Source organism: Mus musculus, chromosome 14, assembly GCF_000001635.26.
Source record: "Mus musculus strain C57BL/6J chromosome 14, GRCm38.p6 C57BL/6J".
Taxonomy (NCBI): Eukaryota; Metazoa; Chordata; class Mammalia; order Rodentia; family Muridae; genus Mus; species Mus musculus.
In genome coordinates, this window is record NC_000080.6 from 79,611,023 (window position 1) to 79,632,248 (window position 21,226).

At 41.0% G+C, this 21,226-nt stretch overlaps 1 protein-coding gene across 1 annotated transcript in view; it reads left to right on the plus strand.

Annotated features, from left to right (window-relative positions):
- Sugt1 (SGT1, suppressor of G2 allele of SKP1 (S. cerevisiae)) overlaps positions 1-19,775 on the plus strand; it is a 43,138-nt gene extending 23,363 nt beyond the window's left edge. The window contains exons 11-13 of the mRNA NM_026474.6: positions 8,687-8,777; positions 13,819-14,000; positions 17,830-19,775. Coding sequence (NP_080750.1) covers positions 8,687-8,777; positions 13,819-14,000; positions 17,830-17,931 — 375 coding nt within the window. The 3' untranslated portion in view covers positions 17,932-19,775. The remainder of the gene's footprint in view (positions 1-8,686; positions 8,778-13,818; positions 14,001-17,829) is intronic.
- The last annotated feature ends 1,451 nt before the right edge of the window (positions 19,776-21,226 follow it).

The following is a 21,226-nucleotide window of genomic DNA, read 5'->3' on the forward strand; positions in this document are numbered from 1 at the left end:
TCCCTAATGATAATGGACTGAACCTATGAACCTGTAAGCCAGCCACAATTAAATGTTGTCCTTATAAGAGTTGCCTTGGTCATGGTGTCTGTTCACCGCAGTAAAACCCTAACTAAGGTTTCTATTTAATGTAGATATATCAATCAGCCTATCTAGTTAATTTTTTGTGTGTGTGTGTTTTTGATACTCCCCTGAGCATGTTTATGTAGGGCTGAAGGTTGAAGTGGGGTGTCTTTTGACATAGGGTCTTTAGCTATATTGCAGCTCCGTGTTTTACTTAGATTGGCAGGCCAGTGAACCCCAGGAATTCGCCTGTTTGTGCTGCCCTAGCTCTGGAGTTAAGAACAAATGACGCAGCTGCATTTTCTGTGGGTGCTAGGAAGCTGAGCTCATGTCCTGATCCGCACAGAGCAAGCACCTTAGACTTCATTGTTTTAAAAATCATGCATGTGTTTGTACTGGGACTAGTGCCCATGAGTGCAGGTGTCTCAGGAGGCCAGAGGCATTGGGTCCCCTTGGAACTGGAGTTTTAAAGGTGGCTGTGAGCTACCCGCCCCATACGGATTCTGGAATCCTCCGCAAGAGCAGGCTGTACTTTTCTCAGCCATCTTTCCAGTTCTAACCAGCCTCTTCATGAGATTTGATGCTCGTGAACTGTCAGTGTGGTCTGCCTCACATAGTTTATACGTACTGTAAGGTAGAACCTGCATTTTGTTGATTTTATTAGTCCAACTGAACTTTAGGTTATTTTCTTTGTTTGAGACAGGATGTCTCTGTGTTTTCTCTTTGCTGTCTTGAAACTCACTCTGAAGACCAGGCTGACCTTGAACTCAGAGATCTGCCTGCCTCTGCCTCCCAAGGGCTGGGACTAAGCGTGTGCCCCACAATACCCAGCTCTAGGTTATTGTATTAAGAGGAAATGCTGAATATATTTGAATTATAGTATGATTATATAATTTAGATTCCTGTATAGTTAAAAATAAGAATGCCAATGGAATTAGTTTTTAAATGTCATTCCAAAAAAGAAGGAAGTAGTATAATTTAGTAGAGAATATAGAAAAATTAAAAATAAGAACTGTAGGGTATGGTGACTCCTACCTGTAATTCCAGCATCCAGAAGGATAGAGTGAGAGGATTGCTGTGAGTTTGAGGCAAGCCTGGGCTACAGAGTGATTTTCAGGTCAGCATGGGTTAGAGTGAGAAAAAAAGAAAAAACAAAAACAAAATACAGTATAAATAAAGCATGTGACTTGCGCAACCCAAAATGAAAGATATAGGCTAAATGCATCTTGAGATCTTGATGTAAAACTATGTAATTGTAAAACTGTGAAATGATATCATAAATGAGTAAATGAAAAAGGAATTGTTTAGGTGGACATTTTGCAGTATAATCTTCTCTATTCCTGGAATTAGGGTCATGACCTTCCTCTGTTGGAGTAGGAAGAACAAAGCTTAGAAGTAGAGTTTGCATTGACTTAAGGATTGCCCTTTAGGAAAATATATGGCTTGTCAGGAACAAAGCTGGCCAGCTATGAGGCAGCTACATGACACTGCACTCTGTGGGATGGTGCAGAGTGAGAAGAGGGGTGTCTGAGAAGTTAGGGTTTCCATTGCTGTGAAGTGACACCATGACCAAGGCAACTCTTATAAGGACATTTAACTGGGCAGGTTTACAGATTCTGAGGTTAAGTCCATTATCATCAAGGTGGGATCATGGCCTCTTCCAGGCAGGGTATGGTACAGGAGGTGCTGAGAGTTTACACCTTGTTCTAAAGGAGAAGCCTGATTAACAGGCAGTAGGAGGAGGGTCTCTCAAGGCCACCAGCACACTGACATAGTTCCTCCAACAAGGCCACACTTCCTAATAGTGCCACTTCCTGGGCCAAGCATATTCAAACCACCACATTCCACTCCCTGGCTCCCATAGGCTTGTTCAAACACATGAGTCTATGGGGGCTACACCTAGCCATAGTATAATGCAAATTATATTTAGTCCAACTTCAAAAGTTCTCATAATCTATAGCAGTCTCAACAATGTTAAAAGTACAAAGTGTCTTCTGAGATTCATTCAAACAATTAACTGCAATTTCTTATAAAATCAAAAGCAAAACAGCAAAAGCCGATCACATCATCACAGGCTATACATTACCATTTGAAAATGTCATAGTGAGGAAATACTGGACCCAAGAAAGACAGAAAACCAGCCTGGCAAACTCCGAACTCTGAATCTCATGTCTGATGCCAAAGCACTCTTCAGATTCCCAACTCCTTTCTTTCTCCTGGGCTGGTTCCACTCCCTGTGAGCAGCTTTCCTCCACAGGTATCCCATGGCGCTGGCATCTTTAATATCTTGGGGTCTGCAAGGCAACTTCAGCGTTACAGCTTATTTCAGTTCCTGATAGCCACACATGATTTTCTGGGCTCCTCCAAAAGGCTTGGGTCACTCACTTCTCCAGCTCTTTCTGTAGCACTTTAGGCTCTTGTTGACTCCACTCCACTGCTGCTGCTGTTCTCGGTAATCATCCCAGGGTACTGACATCTCTAATGTGTTGGGGTCTTCTGCTGAAACTAGGCTTCGCCAATAGTCTCTCATAGGCTCCTTTCATGGTACCAAGCCTCACCTTCTTTGCATGATCCCCTCTGGCCTGTACCATCAACTGCAACTGAGGCTGCATGCTCACCAGTAGTAGTCTTCCCTGTCTCTCACAGTGCCAAGCCTCAGTTTGGGTGGGATCTTGCCCCAAAGTCACCACTCTTTTTTGTTTATTTATCTCCTTGAACATAGGACAGCTCTATTCTATTTCTTGGTGCCCCTTTGTAGTACTACTTAATTAATCCTACTCAAATCATATCAACCCTGGGTGGCAGCAGCACTCCATGATAACCTTCCCAGTGTTCTGGGTTTTTGAATGAAAGATACACACACACACACACACACACACACACATGCCCTTATATTTTAATATGCCTTTAACAGCTCAGTAGGTAGGCCACTTCCAAACCTCCATGTGGCTAACAACCCCCTTCCCCCAATATTCCTGAGTTATTACTTCCTAAGATCTGTATTACATCTTTGTTACCCTAGACCCAGTTGGAGGCTCCTTGGGCCTGCTCTTCCCCAGCTCTTCTCTGTCCTCTGTACTTCTCAGGTGTGATGTCTCCTCCAGCATGGCAGCTGTCCCTCTGCTTCCTGGGTCTCTTGCCTGGGAATCCTAAAAGTCCTACCTCTGTCCCCCTGCCCAGCCACTAGCCACCTGCAACTTTATTTACCAATCAAAACCAACTGGGGACAGGGTTCTATGTGCAGATATGGGGATTCTTGTGCAATTTGGGGGACCCAGATAACATAGTACTAGTGGCATTAGACCAGATCTGCAATAGCCCTTTATTCTTTTAACCATACAGTTTGTACTTTTCCTTCGGAAGCTCACTCCTAGTCATCAAAAGTCTCTTCCTAAGAGTGAACTTTAGTAACCGCACAGCAGAATCTATACCAGACCGTTTTGACACTTTCTTTGTCAAAGCAATTAATCTAAATCTCTTTACCTTAGCCTCAGGCAGACTCTTTGAACAAAGCCAAAAAGCAGCCACATTCTTTATCAAAATATTACAAGAGCAGTCTGTAGGCCACATACTAAAACTCTTCTCTTCTGAAACCCCTTGAGCCAGTAGGCCTATACAGTTCAAGTCACCCTCAGCAGCACTGTCTTCCATATTCCTACTAGGATGGCCCATCAAACCCAACTAAAATCATTCCATGGCTTTCCAAATCCAAGGTCCCAAAATCCACATTCTTCCAAACAAAAACATGGTCAGGCCTATCACAGCAATGCCCAGTCCCTGGTACCAACTTCTTTCTCAGTTAGGGCTTTACTGCTGTGAGCAGGCACCATAACCAAGGCAAGCCTTATAAAGGACAACATTTAATTGGGGCTGGCTTACAGGTTCTGAGGTTCAGTCCATTGTCATCAAGGCTGGCAGAGTCCAGGTAGATTTGAGGATCTGAGAGTTCTACACCTTGTTCCAAAGGCAAACAGGAGAGAAGAACCAGGCAGCTAGGAGGAGGGTCTCTCAAAGCCCAACTCCATAGTGACACACTTCCTTCAACGAGGCCATATATGCCTCCTGATAGTACCACTCCCTGGGCCAAGCATATTTAAACCACCACAAGGGATTGACCATTTTCAGTTGCTGCACTATTCACATAGAGTTAAATTTATTTAATGATAGAATTTTGAGCAGTAGGCCCCAAAACTGGAGAGATAAGAGAGGCAGGTGAGGAATGGTGTGGTTTTTGTTGGGTGTTTTTAAGTTGTTTTGGTTTCTAAGTCAAAGGCTCCCCTCAAGCTGTCCATTCTCCTGCCTCGGCCTTTTGAATGCCAAAATTTAGATATTGTCCTTTCTTATTGTCCATCTGTGAACTCCACCTACATCCGCCTCCTGCCTCCTGTTGCTAGGTACTGAACCTGGGACCCTGTGCAAGCTTACCACTTGGGCATCTTCCCAGCCCAAGAGAGCCCTACTGCATGTCCATTTGAAGTCATTTATTAAGAATTGATTTCTGGGGCTGGTGAGATGGCTCAGTGGGTAAGAGCACCCGACTGCTCTTCCGAAGGTCCGAAGTTCAAATCCCAGCAACCACATGGTGGCTCACAACCATCTGTAACATGATCTGATGCCCTCTTCTGGAGTGTCTGAAGACAGCTACAGTGTACTTACATATAATAAATAAATAAATTAATTAAAAAAAAAAAAAAAAAAAAAAAGAATTGATTTCTGTGAGGAGATGATGAATGACTTAAGAATTTGTATTTCACATAATGTTTGGCATATAAATGCAGTTTGTATTTCAGGTTATGAATTTATTATTTTATTTTAGGTTTTTTTGTTTTGTTTTTGTTTTTTGTTTTGTTTTGTTTTGTTTTTTTGAGACAGGGTTTCTCTGTGTAGTCCTGGCTGTCCTGGAATTCACTTTATAGACCAGGCTGGCCTCGAACTCAGAAATCCGCCTGCCTCTGCCTCCCAAGTGCTGGGATTAAAGGTGTGTGCCATCATACCTGGCAACTGAATAACTTTGGCATAAATATACTCATACTATTTTTATCTGCTAGATTTGGTAGTTCTCCCCCTATATACACAGTGCTCAGCGATGCTTGTGGAGGAACCTGAATTGGAATTGATAGAGTGAATGTTTTGGGTTTTGTTTGTTTTATTTTTGAGACAGGATTTCTCTGTGTAGAGCTTGCTGTCCCCAAACTACCTCCATAGAACAGGCTGGTCTCAAACTCCCAGAAATCAGCTTGCTTCTGATTCCTGAGTCCTGGGATTAAAGGCTCAAGGAAGAAAACGGTCTCAAAGTTTACACTGTAGTAAATAATAACGTGGCACATACCTGTTCCAACCCTCAGGCAGGGGGATCTCTGTTAGTTGTTTGTGCTGGCCCAGGATACAAGAGCGATGCTTCTTAGGTTTTTCTTTGTTCTGAATGGAATTTAAGATTCTAAGGTTGTGTCTAAAGCAGGGCTTTTATAACCATTTTGCTTGAGAACATTTTATGTGGCCCTGGGAATATATAGATATATAATATAACTCAAGTGTTCAGTAATAATAAATTTTAAAGAAATTTTAAAGAATTTATTTTTAAATGATTATTCGGTTATATGTAGAACCTTGCCATTTACTAAAAATGAAAGAAAAGCTAAGATAGGTGATCTTTGGTTTTTGCACAAAGAATTAAACTTGGTTGTTACTTGGTGCATAGAGCATCAAGGAGATTTTTTAAGTGTTGTTTGACCTTTGTTTTTGTAACCATCAGTTCACATAAACATAGTAGAAAATGACAAGCACTTCTAGGGCCATTTCAGAAACTGTTGGAAATTCTGTCCTAATCCCAAGCCAGAATTCATTGAATGATTTATTCATGTTTATGAAATTCATGTTAGCAATTTCACAATAAAATCCCAGGATAGAATAGTTTGATACTCCTATGCCAAGGTTTGGCAGGAGGAATATAGTAAAGTCTTAGTTTTCTGTAATTAAGCCACGCTTTTGGTTTTGACTTTTTTTTTTAAAGATCACAAAAGGTGTGTCCAGCAAAATGACTGCAGTTTATTAACATACACCAGTTTTTGAATCCCAGCCAAGGGGTTTCAGGCAGCATTCAGTTAATGTTGCAGCATGGTAGCGTGTTGAGAGAGCACGCACAGGGCAGAGAGTGCATGCTGTGTGTTCAGGCTAAGGCTGCCGTGATGCTGTTCAGTGCGGTATTGGCTAGGGCTGCCCAAATGCCAGGGCTCCTTACACATTTGGCTTAGAATTAGCTTGTGGTGGTGTTACTGTTGCCAAAGCTTTGGTGGTTCCTGGATTCAGCTGCACAGCTGGATACAGGGTCGAGAGACCTACAGATAGGAGACCAGTGTTCTGACCCTCGGGTCAACATATCTTCCATATGTAATCATAAACTGCTGTGTTTTTCAAAAACAAATTGAAATTTTTTTTTTTTGTAATTATGTTTCTTTAGGGAACTAAATGGTGAAATCTTTGATCATTTCCTTTTTCAAACAGCAGAGGGAGGCAGTGTTATATGCAGTAGTGCTAGGAAGATGGGATTCAGTGGGTAAAGAGCTTGCTACACTGAGGACCCAGATTTCTAGAACCTGCATGAAATCAGGTGGGTGTGGTGGCTGTTCGTGCTTCTCAGCATCCAGGAGATAAGCACAGGAGATCCTTAGAGCAAGGTGGCTTGTCAGACTAGCTAAAATGTTGTACTCTACGTTCAGTGAGAGACCCCATCTCAGGATAGAAGGTGAATGAATGAGGGTCACATCTGATATCTTTGTACACGAATTCACACACATGCAGGTACACTCATACATGCAAATAAATAAAATGTAGACAATAATCTTCCATGGTTCTGTAAAGTGCGCTGGCATATGTAAAGCACTAAGCACACAGTGCTACTTACCCTCATAATTCAGAGTTTTATATGGGCTCTAAAAAAAGCAGAGAAGGCAATCCCTGCTACCACAGATGACATTTTAGCATGCTTCCCTTTAAACATCCAGATCTTTTGAGCAGAACTCATGCCATAGTCACCGTTGGCATTTTAGTATATGTTCCACTGAATAACCAGCTCTTTTCCAGTGTGTATGTTGTACATTGGAATGTTGTTTGCAGTCTTCAAGCAGAGTCATATGACATAGGATTTTGGTGGTCAATCAGACATACAGTGGGAGGGAAGAATATGTTGATAGCTTGGCCTTGTACAGGAAATGTTGCCCTGACTCAATCTCAACCTGCAGTAAATATTAGAATTAAGCAGTTAGAAGAGGTGAGGGAAAACCAGCTTCCTGTAAATTGCCCTCTGACCTGCACATGGTTGAATAAGGGTAGATTCCTGAGTCCGCTCACAGGTTCCTGAGATACTGCTCTAACAGCCAAGGAATTTGACTGCTTAGAATGCTCAGAAGGTTTCATCCTGAAGAGCTGCCAGAGAGCCTCAGGTCCTGAGGAAACCCTTCTCCCACCAGTCTGTGGCTCTTGCTCAGAGAAGGGAATGGATACCATGGCTGCTTAGGAGTAGTGCTGGAGCAATTGTCCTCTGAGAGAAATGAATGAATTCTCTTACACACAGAGTCCTCAGAGGTGGGCTGGTGGTATTATAATACTGAGAACTGGTGAGCCAGCACAAAACTGGTTCTTACAGATGGCTTATAGCTACTTCTCTGATATATGATCATCTCTTAAAAGCATTTTCTGTGTACTTGAGAGTAATATTTAAATTACCAAAGTTTTAAGATAATTGTGTGTTGGGGGATGCATGCATACGCATGTGAGTGAACGTGTGTGAAGGCAGGTCAACATCTGGTGTCTTCCCCATTTCCCTTTTTGAGACCTGGTCTCTCCCTGAACCTGGAGCTCAGTGATTGGCCGGCAAACCTGAGGGATCCCCTTGCTCGCACCCCAACCCACCCCATCTCTATCTTCTTCGCTTTGGGGTTGCAAGCTTCCGTGCCCAGCTTTGTACATGGGTACTGAGGGTCTGAACCCGGTCCTTAGGCCTGCGGGGCAAGCTCTTTACCAACTGAGCCATCTTCTCAAACACTTAAGGAAGTTTCACTTAAACACAAATAAGTTTGCTTATTGATGGTTACAATGAAAACATTTCTGAAACTGGGCAGATAATTCTAGAAGTATCTACCAGAGTCCTCAAGACTTAAATTTAAATTTAAATTTTAAGAGCATGTATGAATTGAAAATTAAGAATAAAAAGGAATTCATACTTCTCCCCATCTTTTGAACTTCTACGAGGTTGCCTTTCATGGTTTATGGTGTGCATGCTACTGTCTTAGTGAGTGGATTAAGTAGAACTTCAAGTTGGATCAGCTTGTGCTAAGAGATAAAGGCCTCTTTGTTCAAAGTGCACAAATGCCCAGGTTACAGTGGCTTTCAATAAATGTAAGTGCTAGTATATGGTGCTCTTCAGGTGAAACAAGGATCTTTTTAATAAGAGTAAAATTTTTATAATTCTTCAGATCTAACTTTGTATAATGTAGGCAAACTATCAAAGACACTTAATTCTTAAAAACTTTGATTAGTTATGAAAATTGCATTTTTGCTGTTTTATGTATCTTAGGTTGAGTAATGGGTTTTTTTTTTTTTTTTTTTTTTTTGCTGTTTCTTTCAGATTGAAATTAAAATGAAAAAGCCAGAGGCGGTGAGATGGGAAAAGCTAGAGGGACAAGGAGATGAGCCCACACCGAAACAGTTCACAGCAGGTTTGTACCCTGGCCTCCTGAAGTTCACGGTCATTGTGTAGCTGAAATCAAATAGTAATGAGCACTCTCCCTACTGCTTCGTTTATGAAGTAAAGATGCTTTGGATATAATAAAGTCATTCTGATGTCCAACATTTGAATACAGACACGTCGTGGCCAGGCCCAGAGGAGTTGGGACTGTCCGCTCTGTCAGCTTATGACTCAAGCCAGCAAATGTCTGTGCTGCCTGGTGTTCCGCTCTCGCCCATGGTGAGACAGTTTGCATTACTGATGCACCCTTCCCTGTCTCTTCTTTATTCCTCTCTGCTTTTCCAACTGATTTTTCCATCTCTGATCTCCTAGAATCTCAGGAGTTCACAGAGTAGTGCATTAGGACTATTTCTTACTAAGACAGAGATGGACACAGATCAGGAAAGGAGCACGTAGAAGAGGAAACAGCTAGAGTTGATCCTATAGCCCTTTATGTGCAGAAGTCCGTTCTGCGCATGTGTTATCAGCAGATAGGCATCTTTTTACTAGTGGAATAATTAACCTGCAGGACCTTCTTAGAACTGCAACCTAAGATTGTATCTTAGTGTAATTGCCTCATTACTGAATAGGGAGAAATTTCTTTTTGTTGTTTAATACTCTGATTTGATGGCTGAAACAAGCCAACATTGTGTCTCAGCTACTTTCAGATTTTTGCCCCTAATATAGTAGAAAACACATGTGCTTGTGACAATTTTTAGAAAGTGAGTTATTAACAGGTCCTGTATGTATGTGTGTGTGTCAGAATTTCATGAATGTACAAAAGTTGCAAAAATATGTGTTTCTTTACATAGTGATAGAATTTTAATAATTTGTAGCAAAGTTAGGAAAACCAGGGGAGACAGCAAAGATGATTTCTAGTTGATATTTTAAAGGGTAAATATTTTATGGCCATCCCTTGGGAATGACTCTCAGAGGTTTGGGGCTGAGGTTTAGATAGTGAACAGCTGTGTAATAAGTACAGTGCTCATATAATAGGCGGCCCAGGTATTTACCTGTTTGGATCACTTAGTGGATCTGTGGAGGCTGAGGTTTATATAGTGAACAGCTGTGTAATAAATACAGTGCTCATAAGAGTAGGCGGCCCAGGTATCTTACCTGTTCAGATCACTTAGTGGATTTGTGGAGTACTAAAATTCAGGGCAAAATGGGTGTGGTTCTGGTAACTCTTGCTGTGTCCTGTGGGGCTCATTCTCCATCAGTGGAGATGATCTCTGCAGTCACAGTTGAGTGGTAGAGTGAGTGGGCAGAGATGTAGATTGCTCTCAGTACTTCACCTACCGTCTCCAGTGATTCAAGTCGTTCTGAGATTAAATATCAAGGGAGTGTGTGTGTGTGTATGTGTGTGTGTGTGTGTGTGTGTGTGTGTGTGTGGGCAGTTTTTCTAAACTGAATCTTTTAGAAATTCAAGATGCACTCCCTCCTGTCCTGTGTGTTTCTCGAAGAATTAATATGCTTGTCAGATCCTGTGTATTGCAAGCTGGAAACTGTAGATAAGGGCAAGGCACTTAACCTATCTAGGCCGGCTTTCTTATCTGTAGAGTAGAGATTAAAATTTCATTCCCATTCTTCCTGGGAGTCAGCATTAGAATTAATTAAATCCATGTTCCCAGCTCCTTAACAATGTCTTAGGGTTTTTGTTTTCCTTGGCTACCAGTAAAATGTACAAAGATAGCGTTTCCAATAGAGGGAAGTGACATTTAGGATGTTTAAAGCAATAAGTGCACTCTGGATGAAACTGCACCAGGTCTTCCTGGAATTTACTTTGATGAAGACTGGATAAAGAAAAAGTTGGTTTATTTATAGGTAAAAAGGCACAGGAAAACAGAATAAATGTTTATTTAGTAGTTTCTCAACTATTTTTAGAAAAGGGATGTAGAATTATTGGAGAAGGAGCATTTAGTGTTACTGTGTTCCAGTGTGACAGGGGAACCTGGAGTCTGCCTGCCTGCCTGCCTGCCTGCCTGCCTGCCTGCCTGCCTTCCCTCCCTCCCTCCCTCCCTACTTTTTCTTCCTTCCTTCCTTCCTTCCTTCCTTTCTCTCTCTCTCTCTCTCTCTCTCTCTAGTACTGTAAACTATACTGTCTCTTTTAGTAGCTGCTGGCTGTTTACCACTTGAAGTAGTGTGTATTAAGATGTGAAATGCATACCCAATTTTATACACACACACACACACACACACACACACACACACACACACACATATATATGGATCATAATGTATTTTAGTATTTTCTAGGAGACTTCATGTTGAAACACTGTTCTTTCTTGTATGGTAGGTTTAAAAAATACATTAAGGGCCTGGTGAGATGGCCCAGAAGGTGAAGGTTCTTGTTGCTGATGACATAAATTTGATACCGAGGACCATCCCCAGTAAATACATAAATGTAATTTAAATATTATATTATATTATAATTTTTAATTATTTTGGTGTTTGTTTGTTTGTTTGTTTGTTTGTTTTTGAGACATGGTTTCTCTGTATAACCCTGGCTATTCTGGAACTGTGTAGACCAGACTGGCCTTGAACTCAGAAATCTGACTGCCTCTGCCTCTGCCTTCTGAGTGCTGGGATTAAAAGTGTGTGTTACCACCAGCCCAGCTTTTTTTTTTTTTTTTTTTTTCTTTTCTTTTCTTCTTTGTATAAGTTTTGACTGTGTGTTTGTGTGTGTGCCTGGTGTGTGTGGAAGTCAGAAGAGTGTACTTACCCTGGAACTGGAGTTAGGACAGTTGTGAGCTTCCATGTGGGTGCTGGGAACTGAACCCCGGTCCTTTGCAATAGCAGCAGGGGCTGTTAACTGTTGACATCTCTCTGATCCCTAATACATGAATTCTTAAAATGAAGTTAAAATGTATTTCATTTCTTTTTAATAACAGTACTAAAACTGTTAAATTGTGTATCTGGATCACGTTTCTGGCTCTTATATTTTCATTAGATGATCAACAGCTGTTCTTAGCCCTGCTGGGTCATTTAGTTTGTCTGTTTTCCAGTTATTTGAGTGCCAAGATCTTCATTTCCTCAGCCTTACAACATCCCTCCAGTTGCTGGGCCTGTAACTTCTGTATGTAAATGATACAAAAGTTATGTTGTTATCTACTCTTAGGTAGATAAGTTTATTATCAGATACTGTATTAAGATGTGGGTAAGTAAGTGGATTGGTTTTCAGTAGTCAGGAGTCACTTAATGCTTTGTTTTTAATTTTCCTTTTAAAAATTTTACGTGCATTGCTGTTTTGGCTGCCTTCATATCTGTATGAAGGTGTTGGATCCCCTGGAACTAGAGTTAACAGACAACTGTGAGCTTCCATGTGGGTGCTGGGAATTGAACCTGGGTCCTCTGGAAGAGTAGCCACTGCTCTCAAATACTGAGCCATCTCTCTAGTCCTATGGAGTTACATAATATTTTCTATTGAAGTAATCTAATGTGTGTGTGTGTGTAGGAGATGGAGCATTGGCTCATTATGTGGCAGATATTTCCACTTTGAAAGATATACCTAAGTGTCTCATAGAAAAGCTACACTTCCAATGTTAAAATCTTGAGAGATTGACTAGGGAGAAGGTTCAGTGGTTTGGCCCACTTGCTGTCTTAGACCATTTAAGACCCAGATTTGGTACCTAGCATTCATATCAGGCAGCTTACAACCCTCTGTTATTTCATTTCCAGGGAATCTCACACCTTCTCTGGCTCAGGGCACTTGCATGTACAGGATGCATATATAACACTCAGGCTCAGGCACAAATAAAATCTTTTTAGAAAGCTTTAGACGTTTCAAAATTAGGTAAGCTTTTTGGTAGTATCTGGAATTGATATAAGAACCTCGAATATGGGAGGCATTCCTTCTGCCATTGTCCAACACCCCACCTTCTCATGGAGCATCCTAAAATGTGTATGTGTGTGTGCGCGCAGACTGGCATTTTTATAGTTATTTGTACTGCCTTTTAAAAAGATTTACTTATTTGATGTGAGTGAGTGTTTTGCTTGCAGGTATGCCTGTGCACCATATGTGTGCCTGGTGTCCCGGAGCACAGAAGTGGACTTTGAAACCAGAGTTTTGAATGGTTGTTCACTGCCCTGGAGGTGCTGGAAGCAGAACCCAGATTCTACGCAAGAACAAATCCTCTTAGCCACAGAGCCTTGTCTTCTGGCCCTATTCTGCCTTTTGCAAACCTTTGCTTCTTTCCTAGAGCAACACTGTGTCCTGGGGGTCAGAGGGCAGAAGCGTGGCGTGGGCTCCATTCCCTCCTGACTTTTCATGGGTCCTGGGAATGGAGCTCAGGTTGTGTTGCCCGTCTTTCCAGCTGTCTTTTAACTTTAATTTTTCTCTCTTTTCCACCTATTTTACTTATCTTCTGTTACTGGTTGGTTTTTTTTTTTTTTTTTTTTTTTCTTGAGGAAGTTCTCATTTAATAAAATCTGAACTTAACCATGTAGCTCATCCTGGTATCTAATTACAGTAGTCTTGCTTCAGCTTCTTGAGTAACTTTCTTTCCATAAGAAGTTCTATCTGTTGATCCCAGCTTCCCCTGTGATTATTATGCAGAGTATTTTTAGTCTAGCTTTGTATATCGTATCAAAAACATACCCTTTATTGAATTATTTTGCTCAGAGGAAATCCTAGATCTTGCAGTCTGCTAACTTACTCAGTTTTTTTTTTTTTAAAGATTTATTTATTTATTATATGTAAGTACATTGTAGCTGTCTTCAGACACTCCAGAAGAGGGAGTCAGATCTCATTACGGATGGTTGTGAGCCACCATGTGGTTGCTGGGATTTGAACTCTGGACCTTTGGAAGAGCAGTCGGGTGCTCTAACCCACTGAGCCATCTCACCAGCCCCTTACTCAGTTTTTGAAATGTTACTGATGGGTATAGCAGAGAGACACTTAATGCAAAGTAGAAATTCAGTGACCTACACTACTTGCTAAGATGTTCTGGGTACCGTGGTCACAGCGTTTATGTATTTCTTGACATAATCAAACATGCTGATTAATCAGTCACTTCTGTCTTTTCACTTTGCAGATGTAAAGAACATGTATCCGTCCTCATCTCACTATACCCGGAACTGGGATAAGTTGGTTGGCGAAATCAAAGAAGAAGAAAAGAACGAGAAGCTGGAGGGCGACGCAGCTTTAAACAAGTTATTCCAGCAGATCTACTCAGACGGTTCCGATGAAGTGAAACGTGCCATGAACAAGTCATTTGTAAGAAAATATGAAGTTTTCAGATATTTTAAATATTTTAAAATTATGAGTGAATTTTAGATATCTAAAGTAAGAATAAATAGTGAGTTTGAGACCACATTGTGTGACCCGGATAGCTGGGAGAGTGTCTGGTAGACTTTGGTCTAGTGTTGATTTCTTCTTCTTCCAGACTGTAGAGTAGTGGTTGCAGAAATGAAATAAGAAACAAGTGCATTAGGAGTTGGATGGTTAAGAAATACTAAGATTGGGACATTGATGGGAACTTACTGTTTAGTTCAGCTCGTCACAGTAGCTCAATGGGTTCCCACTTCTTTAAAATGAAGAACTTAGGAGAGAGATTTCCAGAATCATATTGGGCTAGTAGAAAATGTCTGTCTAGTATTCAGTGGCTTAATTTATCAATTTATTAAGAAAATTTTGCTAGTGTAGCCTAAAGATCACCAGGTCTCCAGTTCTGAGGTTTTAGTGATAACTCATCACTGTAAAACTGTGTAAATTGTTTATTTACACTTAAAGATGTTATCTGCATGCTAGTTTTGCATGTATGTGTGGAGGTGAGAGGGGGGAATTGCAGGCAGTTGCTAGCTGTGCATGGGTGCTGGGAACTTAACGCCTCTGTAGTCCAGGCTGGCTTTGAATTTGCTGTGGAGCCATGGATGGCCTTGAGCTCTTGGTCCTCCTGCCTCCGTTTTCCAAGCTCCCGTGTGCTACTCTACCCAGCAATTATTTTTCTTGAAAATATAATCATGAACTTGACCAGGAAAAATATTATCTACTCAAATCTTTCCAGGCAAGAAACTCTTCCTTACTGTTGACTTTAAAAATGTGTGCTAGAGAGAATAGCTGTATGTCAGGTCAAAGATGTGATACAAAATCCACATCCATTTTCATATAGAAAATTGATAGTTAACTGAGTGATATATATCCATAAAGCAAGCCATCTGTGTGGTAATATTGACCTTAAATGCAGCTTGCTTCTGTCTCTGAGGGAAGACAAAACAGACTGCCCTTTATTGTCCTCCAGCCTAACTGAAGTAGTGAGGAGGAGATGCTAAATTGCGTTGTAAAGCGAGAAGGGAAAGTTGTCATCAGTGAATATGACCAGACTATCAACTAAAGTCACTTCTGTGAGTTTTATCACGGAGAGTCCTCTTAGGAGTAGCTTATTTTACAGACTTGTCACATTTCATTTAGTCATATTATTTGAAGCCTGCTGTGTGCCAGGCCACCATGATTAGGACTACAGTGAAGGTACATCCAGTTTCTTTGCATGGGTTCTACAGCTGTGAGTCCAACTGACTTGTGACTTGAAAGTGTCATGTTTGTACCGAGTACCTATTATACAGTCTTTCTTGTCATTCAACAAATAACACTATGTGACGGCAACCTGATATTTACATAGCATTGGATATTATGGGTACTCTAGAAATGATCTGTAGTATAGTGGTAAGGTGTGCCTAGGTTATATACAATTTATGAACCATGTTATATGAGGTTTGTAGCATCCACAGATAGTATTGTATATGAAGAAAGGGGTATGCCTAGACCCTCTGTAGATACCAAGTGATATTTATGTTGATAAAATATAGTCCATGCCTTTGATACTTTTTTAAAAAGATTTATTTATTTATTTATTTTATGCATATGAGTACACCACCATTGCTGTCTTCAGACACACCAGAAGAGGGCACTAGACCCCATTACAGATGGTTGTGAGCCACCATGTGGCTGCTGGGAATTGAACTCAGGACCTCTGGAAGAGCAGTCGGTGCTCTTAACTGCTGAGCCATCTCTCCAGCCCAGTCCATGCCTTTGAAGAGTTCTTTTTGTCTCTAGTCAATAATGAGAATTAGACTTACATAGGCAAAATTTTAAGTGGGTATAGTGGTAATCTAGCACTTGGGATGCTGAGACAGGAGAGTTGTGAGTTTAAGATAAGTCCGGGCTAAATAGCAAGACCCTATCTCAAAAGCAATCAAGTAAAGGAAAGGAAGCGATCCTTACATTGCAGAGGTGCCATGTATAGTAATGGTGGTCACATAGAAGATAGGTTGTATGGGAGTCCAGCCTAGTAATTAAAAGTCTGAGGGAACTTGACTGGCAAGGTGACTCAACAGGTAGGGTGCTTGCTGCCAAACCTGATCATCCGAGTTCAATCTTGGGTCCTCTGTGGTGGGAGGAAAGAGCTGATTTCTACTAGTTGTCCTCTGACCCCCCACATGTGTGCCATGGCATGCCCACGCCCGTGCACACATGTACATCTACATACACTAACTAGATGTAATCTAAAAATAAGTCGGAGCCCACCAAGACGTGCTGACCTTCGTGTTTGGAAGGTGAGTAAAGATGTAAAACTGGGATGGAGACTAGCTCCCCTTGCAGAGGAGTTCAGGGAGTTTGCAGATGGTGTTGGTGAGCTTGAGGTTCCAGTTCAAAAGGGTAAACAACTTCCTGTGTTTGTCAGAATGCAGCAAATTAAAAGATTGTAGTTTCAGGAATTCACATTATACTCTGCTATGTATGACCCATGTCCATGAATTTTTATCACAACAAATGCATGGAAATTTTATATCTTTAGAAGTGTGAACCTTAGCCTTTGACAGCTGAGCTGTCTCTCCCTTCCAAGTTTTTAATAATACAGTTATGCATTGCTTAACACTTGGCCGTGTTCTGAGAAATTTGTTGCTGGATGATTTTCACTACTGGGCAGCACCATTGAGTGTGCTTATACAAATCTGTGTAGTACAGTCGGTCACTTGATGTGCCCTGATTTGTGTGTGTTGCTGGGGATTCAATCCAGGCTTGCACATGCAAGACTTGTGCTTCCATGCTGACCTGTACCTACAGCTTGACGGATTCAGAGTCCATGTTACCAAGAGGTTTGGTGAATACAGGACATTTGAGGCTGCAAGTGTAAATAGAATATTCTTTTACAACAGACTTTTTTTTTTAATAAGTGGAGAAGTAATCTAAATTACTTAGTAATTAGTAAGTGAAGCTAAAATTCCAGTAAAAGAAGTTTAGCTGCAACTAATATTTGTTGCTACATATTGTATTGTCATCATCTGAGCCGTTGTTTTATACGGCTAGCAGGCCCCTGCGTTTGATTACATCAGCAGCCCCATAGACACTAGAGTTATGTGCTGGATTATGAACAGTATCAATGGCTACAATATCACTGGGCAGCCAGAAGTATTAAGCTGTGTCATCTTATGACATCAGTATTAAGTACAATTCATTATTGACCAAATCATTTTGATGCACTGTAGGGCTCCATGCACATAATAGGGTTGTTGGTAGGTTGTGTGTTCACTGCATTATAAGTAGATAACCAGGTCACATGTAGTTGACCACATGTCCCTCTGTTGTATGTGCCATAATTAAAAAGAAATTCAGAGTACATTAGAATATGCTTGGCAAAGAGGGAACATTAAGTGTGGGTCCTTAAAGTTCTATTTAACTGGTATTTTACTGTCTTCAGCAAAATAAGATCATGTCATTTGGGGGTGGATTTTATTTTCACTTGTAAGTCAATTTTCCACACAATGCATCTACTAATAGCAGAATACATGGTCCTTATATGGGAGTGCACACGATGTGCCTACCTACTTACTCTAGAATTGTCCTTTGTCAGCTGTCTTCAAACTTGCTAACCTCTCTGGAATGCCTAAGGTTAAATAAAAATGTTGAATTTATATTGAATTATTTTTAGTAGCCTACATATGGGAGAGTGTGTTTGATCCATTTTAAGAAAAATACTGTATTTTGATACACAATACAGGAATAAACCTTTTTTTGTTTTTTGTTTTTTTTTCTCTTTTAATTGCAGATGGAGTCTGGTGGTACAGTCTTGAGTACCAACTGGTCTGATGTAGGTAAAAGGAAAGTTGAAATCAACCCTCCCGATGATATGGAATGGAAACAGTACTAAATAAATCAATTTGCTATCACTGTATTGCGTGTGTTCGAGAGAGCCCATTGTGTGCTTTATCATATTCTTGAGTTTTAAACAGTATCTTTTGAAAGATTAAACCTTCTTGCCTCTCTGTGCTTTAGAAATGATTTTTCCTGCAAGTATTCTAAAGAGTGACAATCACATCTTATCATTTCTGTCCTTAAGGATTTTGCACATCCTGAAACTGAATGAAATGCCAGTTGTTCCTAGATAGATCCGCTCTGTCTAGTTATGAAGTGGAGAAATCTTTAATAGCATCTTGGGTAATTGCCTTATTTTTGATGCAGTGTTCTGTCAATAATTGATTAGACCTGGCAACTTTGGTGGGTCTAACGTTTTCAGCTTCAGTGTTGTGTTTACTTTTCAGAGCTGCTTTGGAATGAGAGCTGTGCATTTCTCTGTGAAGGCTGCTGCTTTATTTACCTTCCTCTTAAGTTTTTCCTGGGAACTTTGAGAAATTGCTGCAGAGAATTCCCTCATTTAGTTTTTATGAGAAGTATTTGTAACTGCAGCAAGATTTTGGTTCTACCTTCTAAATTCTCGAATAAAGCATAGATTCTCGAGTTTACCAGCACACAGATGTAACTGTCAATAAGTAATCTGAGTTGGAGACCAAGAGAATGCCAGGCCTCCTCTGCCACCATTACTGTGGTTTCAGTACTTAAATGGAGAGAGATGCCCTTAGTTTCAGAGTGTATAGTATAGCAGAGAGAAGGCTGACATTCAGGAAAACTTAGGAATGGCTGAATGTTGGGCTACAGAATAGTTTTAACAAACCAAAAAAAATTACCCCATGATGAATTCTTTGCAGTCTATAATAATGCATATTCCACTGGCAACTCACAGATTTGACATCATTTTATCAGCCTTTGTATAGCCTAGTGGCGGGTCTGTGCTCTGGTAGGTGTTACTGATAATTTTGTGGCAAGACACTCCCTTGTATCCTCAGAGCTGATGGTGAAGTGAAGGAGAAACATGTTGGAAAGCATTTCAGCTGCAGAAAGTGTAGGAGAGTTCATATTTACAGTGGGCTGGTCCCAGACCCTTTGCTAATAGCTTGTGGAAGTGCACTGGAGATTAGGAGAGGCTGGCTCCGAATGAATCCCTGATGCCCGCCTCACCTTCCAGTGACTGTTACGTGCTGGATAACTGGCATTACCGGTTCACACCACCATGTTTGGCTTAATCTTTTTGTTGGTGGTGTCCATGCTGAAGTTCTAACTGACCTTTTGCCCACGTAAAGCTGCAAACTACTGTCCTTGTTCTTGAGCACTAAAGGGAAAGGCAAGGTTGACTTCTTGCTAGAGTGGAGTTCAGGAATTCTTTCCTTTGGGAAACAAGATAGTGGGTTGTGGTCTAGATGTTAAATTATCTCAGTGTCTTTGATCCTAAGGGGAAGAGAGGCTTGCTACAGAAGCAATAAAGGCAGGACACCTCCACCAATGTACAAGAATTTCCAGCCCACTCACTTTATAATTTTCAGCAGTTAAGCCTCCCCCCACAAGAGATATCCTTATTGTATGTGTATGTGTGTTTGCATGAGTGTATGTACAATATTTGTGTGTGTATACACCCAGTGCCGCAGAAGAGGCCGCAGGATGCTCTGGAAATGGAGTTGCAGACTCTGTGAGCCTCCTCCATGTGGGTGCTGATAACCACGCCAGATCCTCTGCAAGAGCAACAAGTGCTTAATGACAGCCGTCTCTCCAGCCCCAGTATTAAGCCTGTTAGATTGTAATTCCTTTAGTAAATAATATCTAGAGTCTTAGAATTAAAAGATTGTGAATATAAATAAATCGTATTTTTACTGTTCAACCTTTAAGAGTTTTCATATCTGATATTTTTGCATTTATTCTTAAGGCTCCGTTATATAGAGATCTTACCCATTAGCCACACTTGCTACACACTGTTGAGACTCAGGGTTTTGCTGGAGTAAATGGACTTCCTAATGTATGACTAAAAGCATTATAAAATGTGCCTAAGCACATTAGAGTTATCCGGCAAAGGAGCTTGGAGAAATGGGCCAGACTTGCCCAAAAGTGCACATTCAGAGGCCTGCTTGTTTCTCTGTCTCAGATAATGGAAGCTTACAAGCTTCCACAGGGGTCTAAATAAGAGTCTCTTACTGGTGTCTTTTTATTTTCCTCCTCCTCCTCTTCCCCACTCCCTCCCTCCCTCCTTCCCCCCACTTCCTGTTTATTTCTCAAGTTTTGCTGCTTTCAGTGTCTTAAATTAGCCTCAAATGTCCCGCCATCAGGGTTTTCCTTGGACTTCTGTCCTTCCTGCTTCTACCTCCCCAGGGCTGGAATTCCCACCTCGGATGCGCGCTTCCTCCTCCCCCTCTTTTCTATCTCAGAGCTTAGGGAATAAAGTGCTATGGTATTCTGAATTTTCTGATAAGCCTTGGGTTATTTGGAGAATACCTTTGCTCTAAATCCTTCTAAAATGCATTAGTCTAAAATGAGAAACTAGAAAATATATTTGTAGTGAAGCAGTGTTAGACTGAATGTGCTACAGGGGCCAGGCAGCATACCGAGGATTTGGCCTGTGAAGAGATGTTCAGCTGTGCACACAGAGACTGGCAAGATAAACTGGCAGAGCATCTGATTTATATACCCAGAACACTGGCAGAGGTGAACAGGTTTGATGCTGGAGGTAGCGCTTAGTGCAATGTATGCTGCTAGTCTGAGCTTGGTCTCTCTTCCTCTCCTTTAGATAGGATCTTGCTATGTAGCACAGGCTAGCCTGCTAACATAGTCTAAGCTATCCTGGAACTTGAGGCAACCCTCCTGCCTCAGGATCTAGGAGTTCAAAGCTAGCCTGGCACATCCTAGAGCTGGTGATTGCCTGACGTTTTTGCCATATGCACTGGAACAAATCCAGAAAACGAGGCCCATAGATTCTATATTTCATGTGCACAAGCATGTGTGTGTGCACACACATACATATATGCACATACATGCACACCCACCTGCCCAAGTATCAGTACAAAAAAGTGTTGGGAATAACAGTAAATGTTAACACGTGACAGGAGTGGAGTAACAATTGGAATTTGTATACCTATTAGGAATTACAGTTTAATTTCACTTTACTGTGAATACCCTGATTATGTAGATGTGAATTAATTTGCATATTGTATTTTCAGGAAATTCTGAATCTGGTTACTTATTTCTGCTCTTCCTTACACATCAAATGACAGTATATTATTGTAATTTTTGCTTACCATAGCAATTGTTTTGCAGTGTAGCGACAGTTATAGCAGAGTAAATAC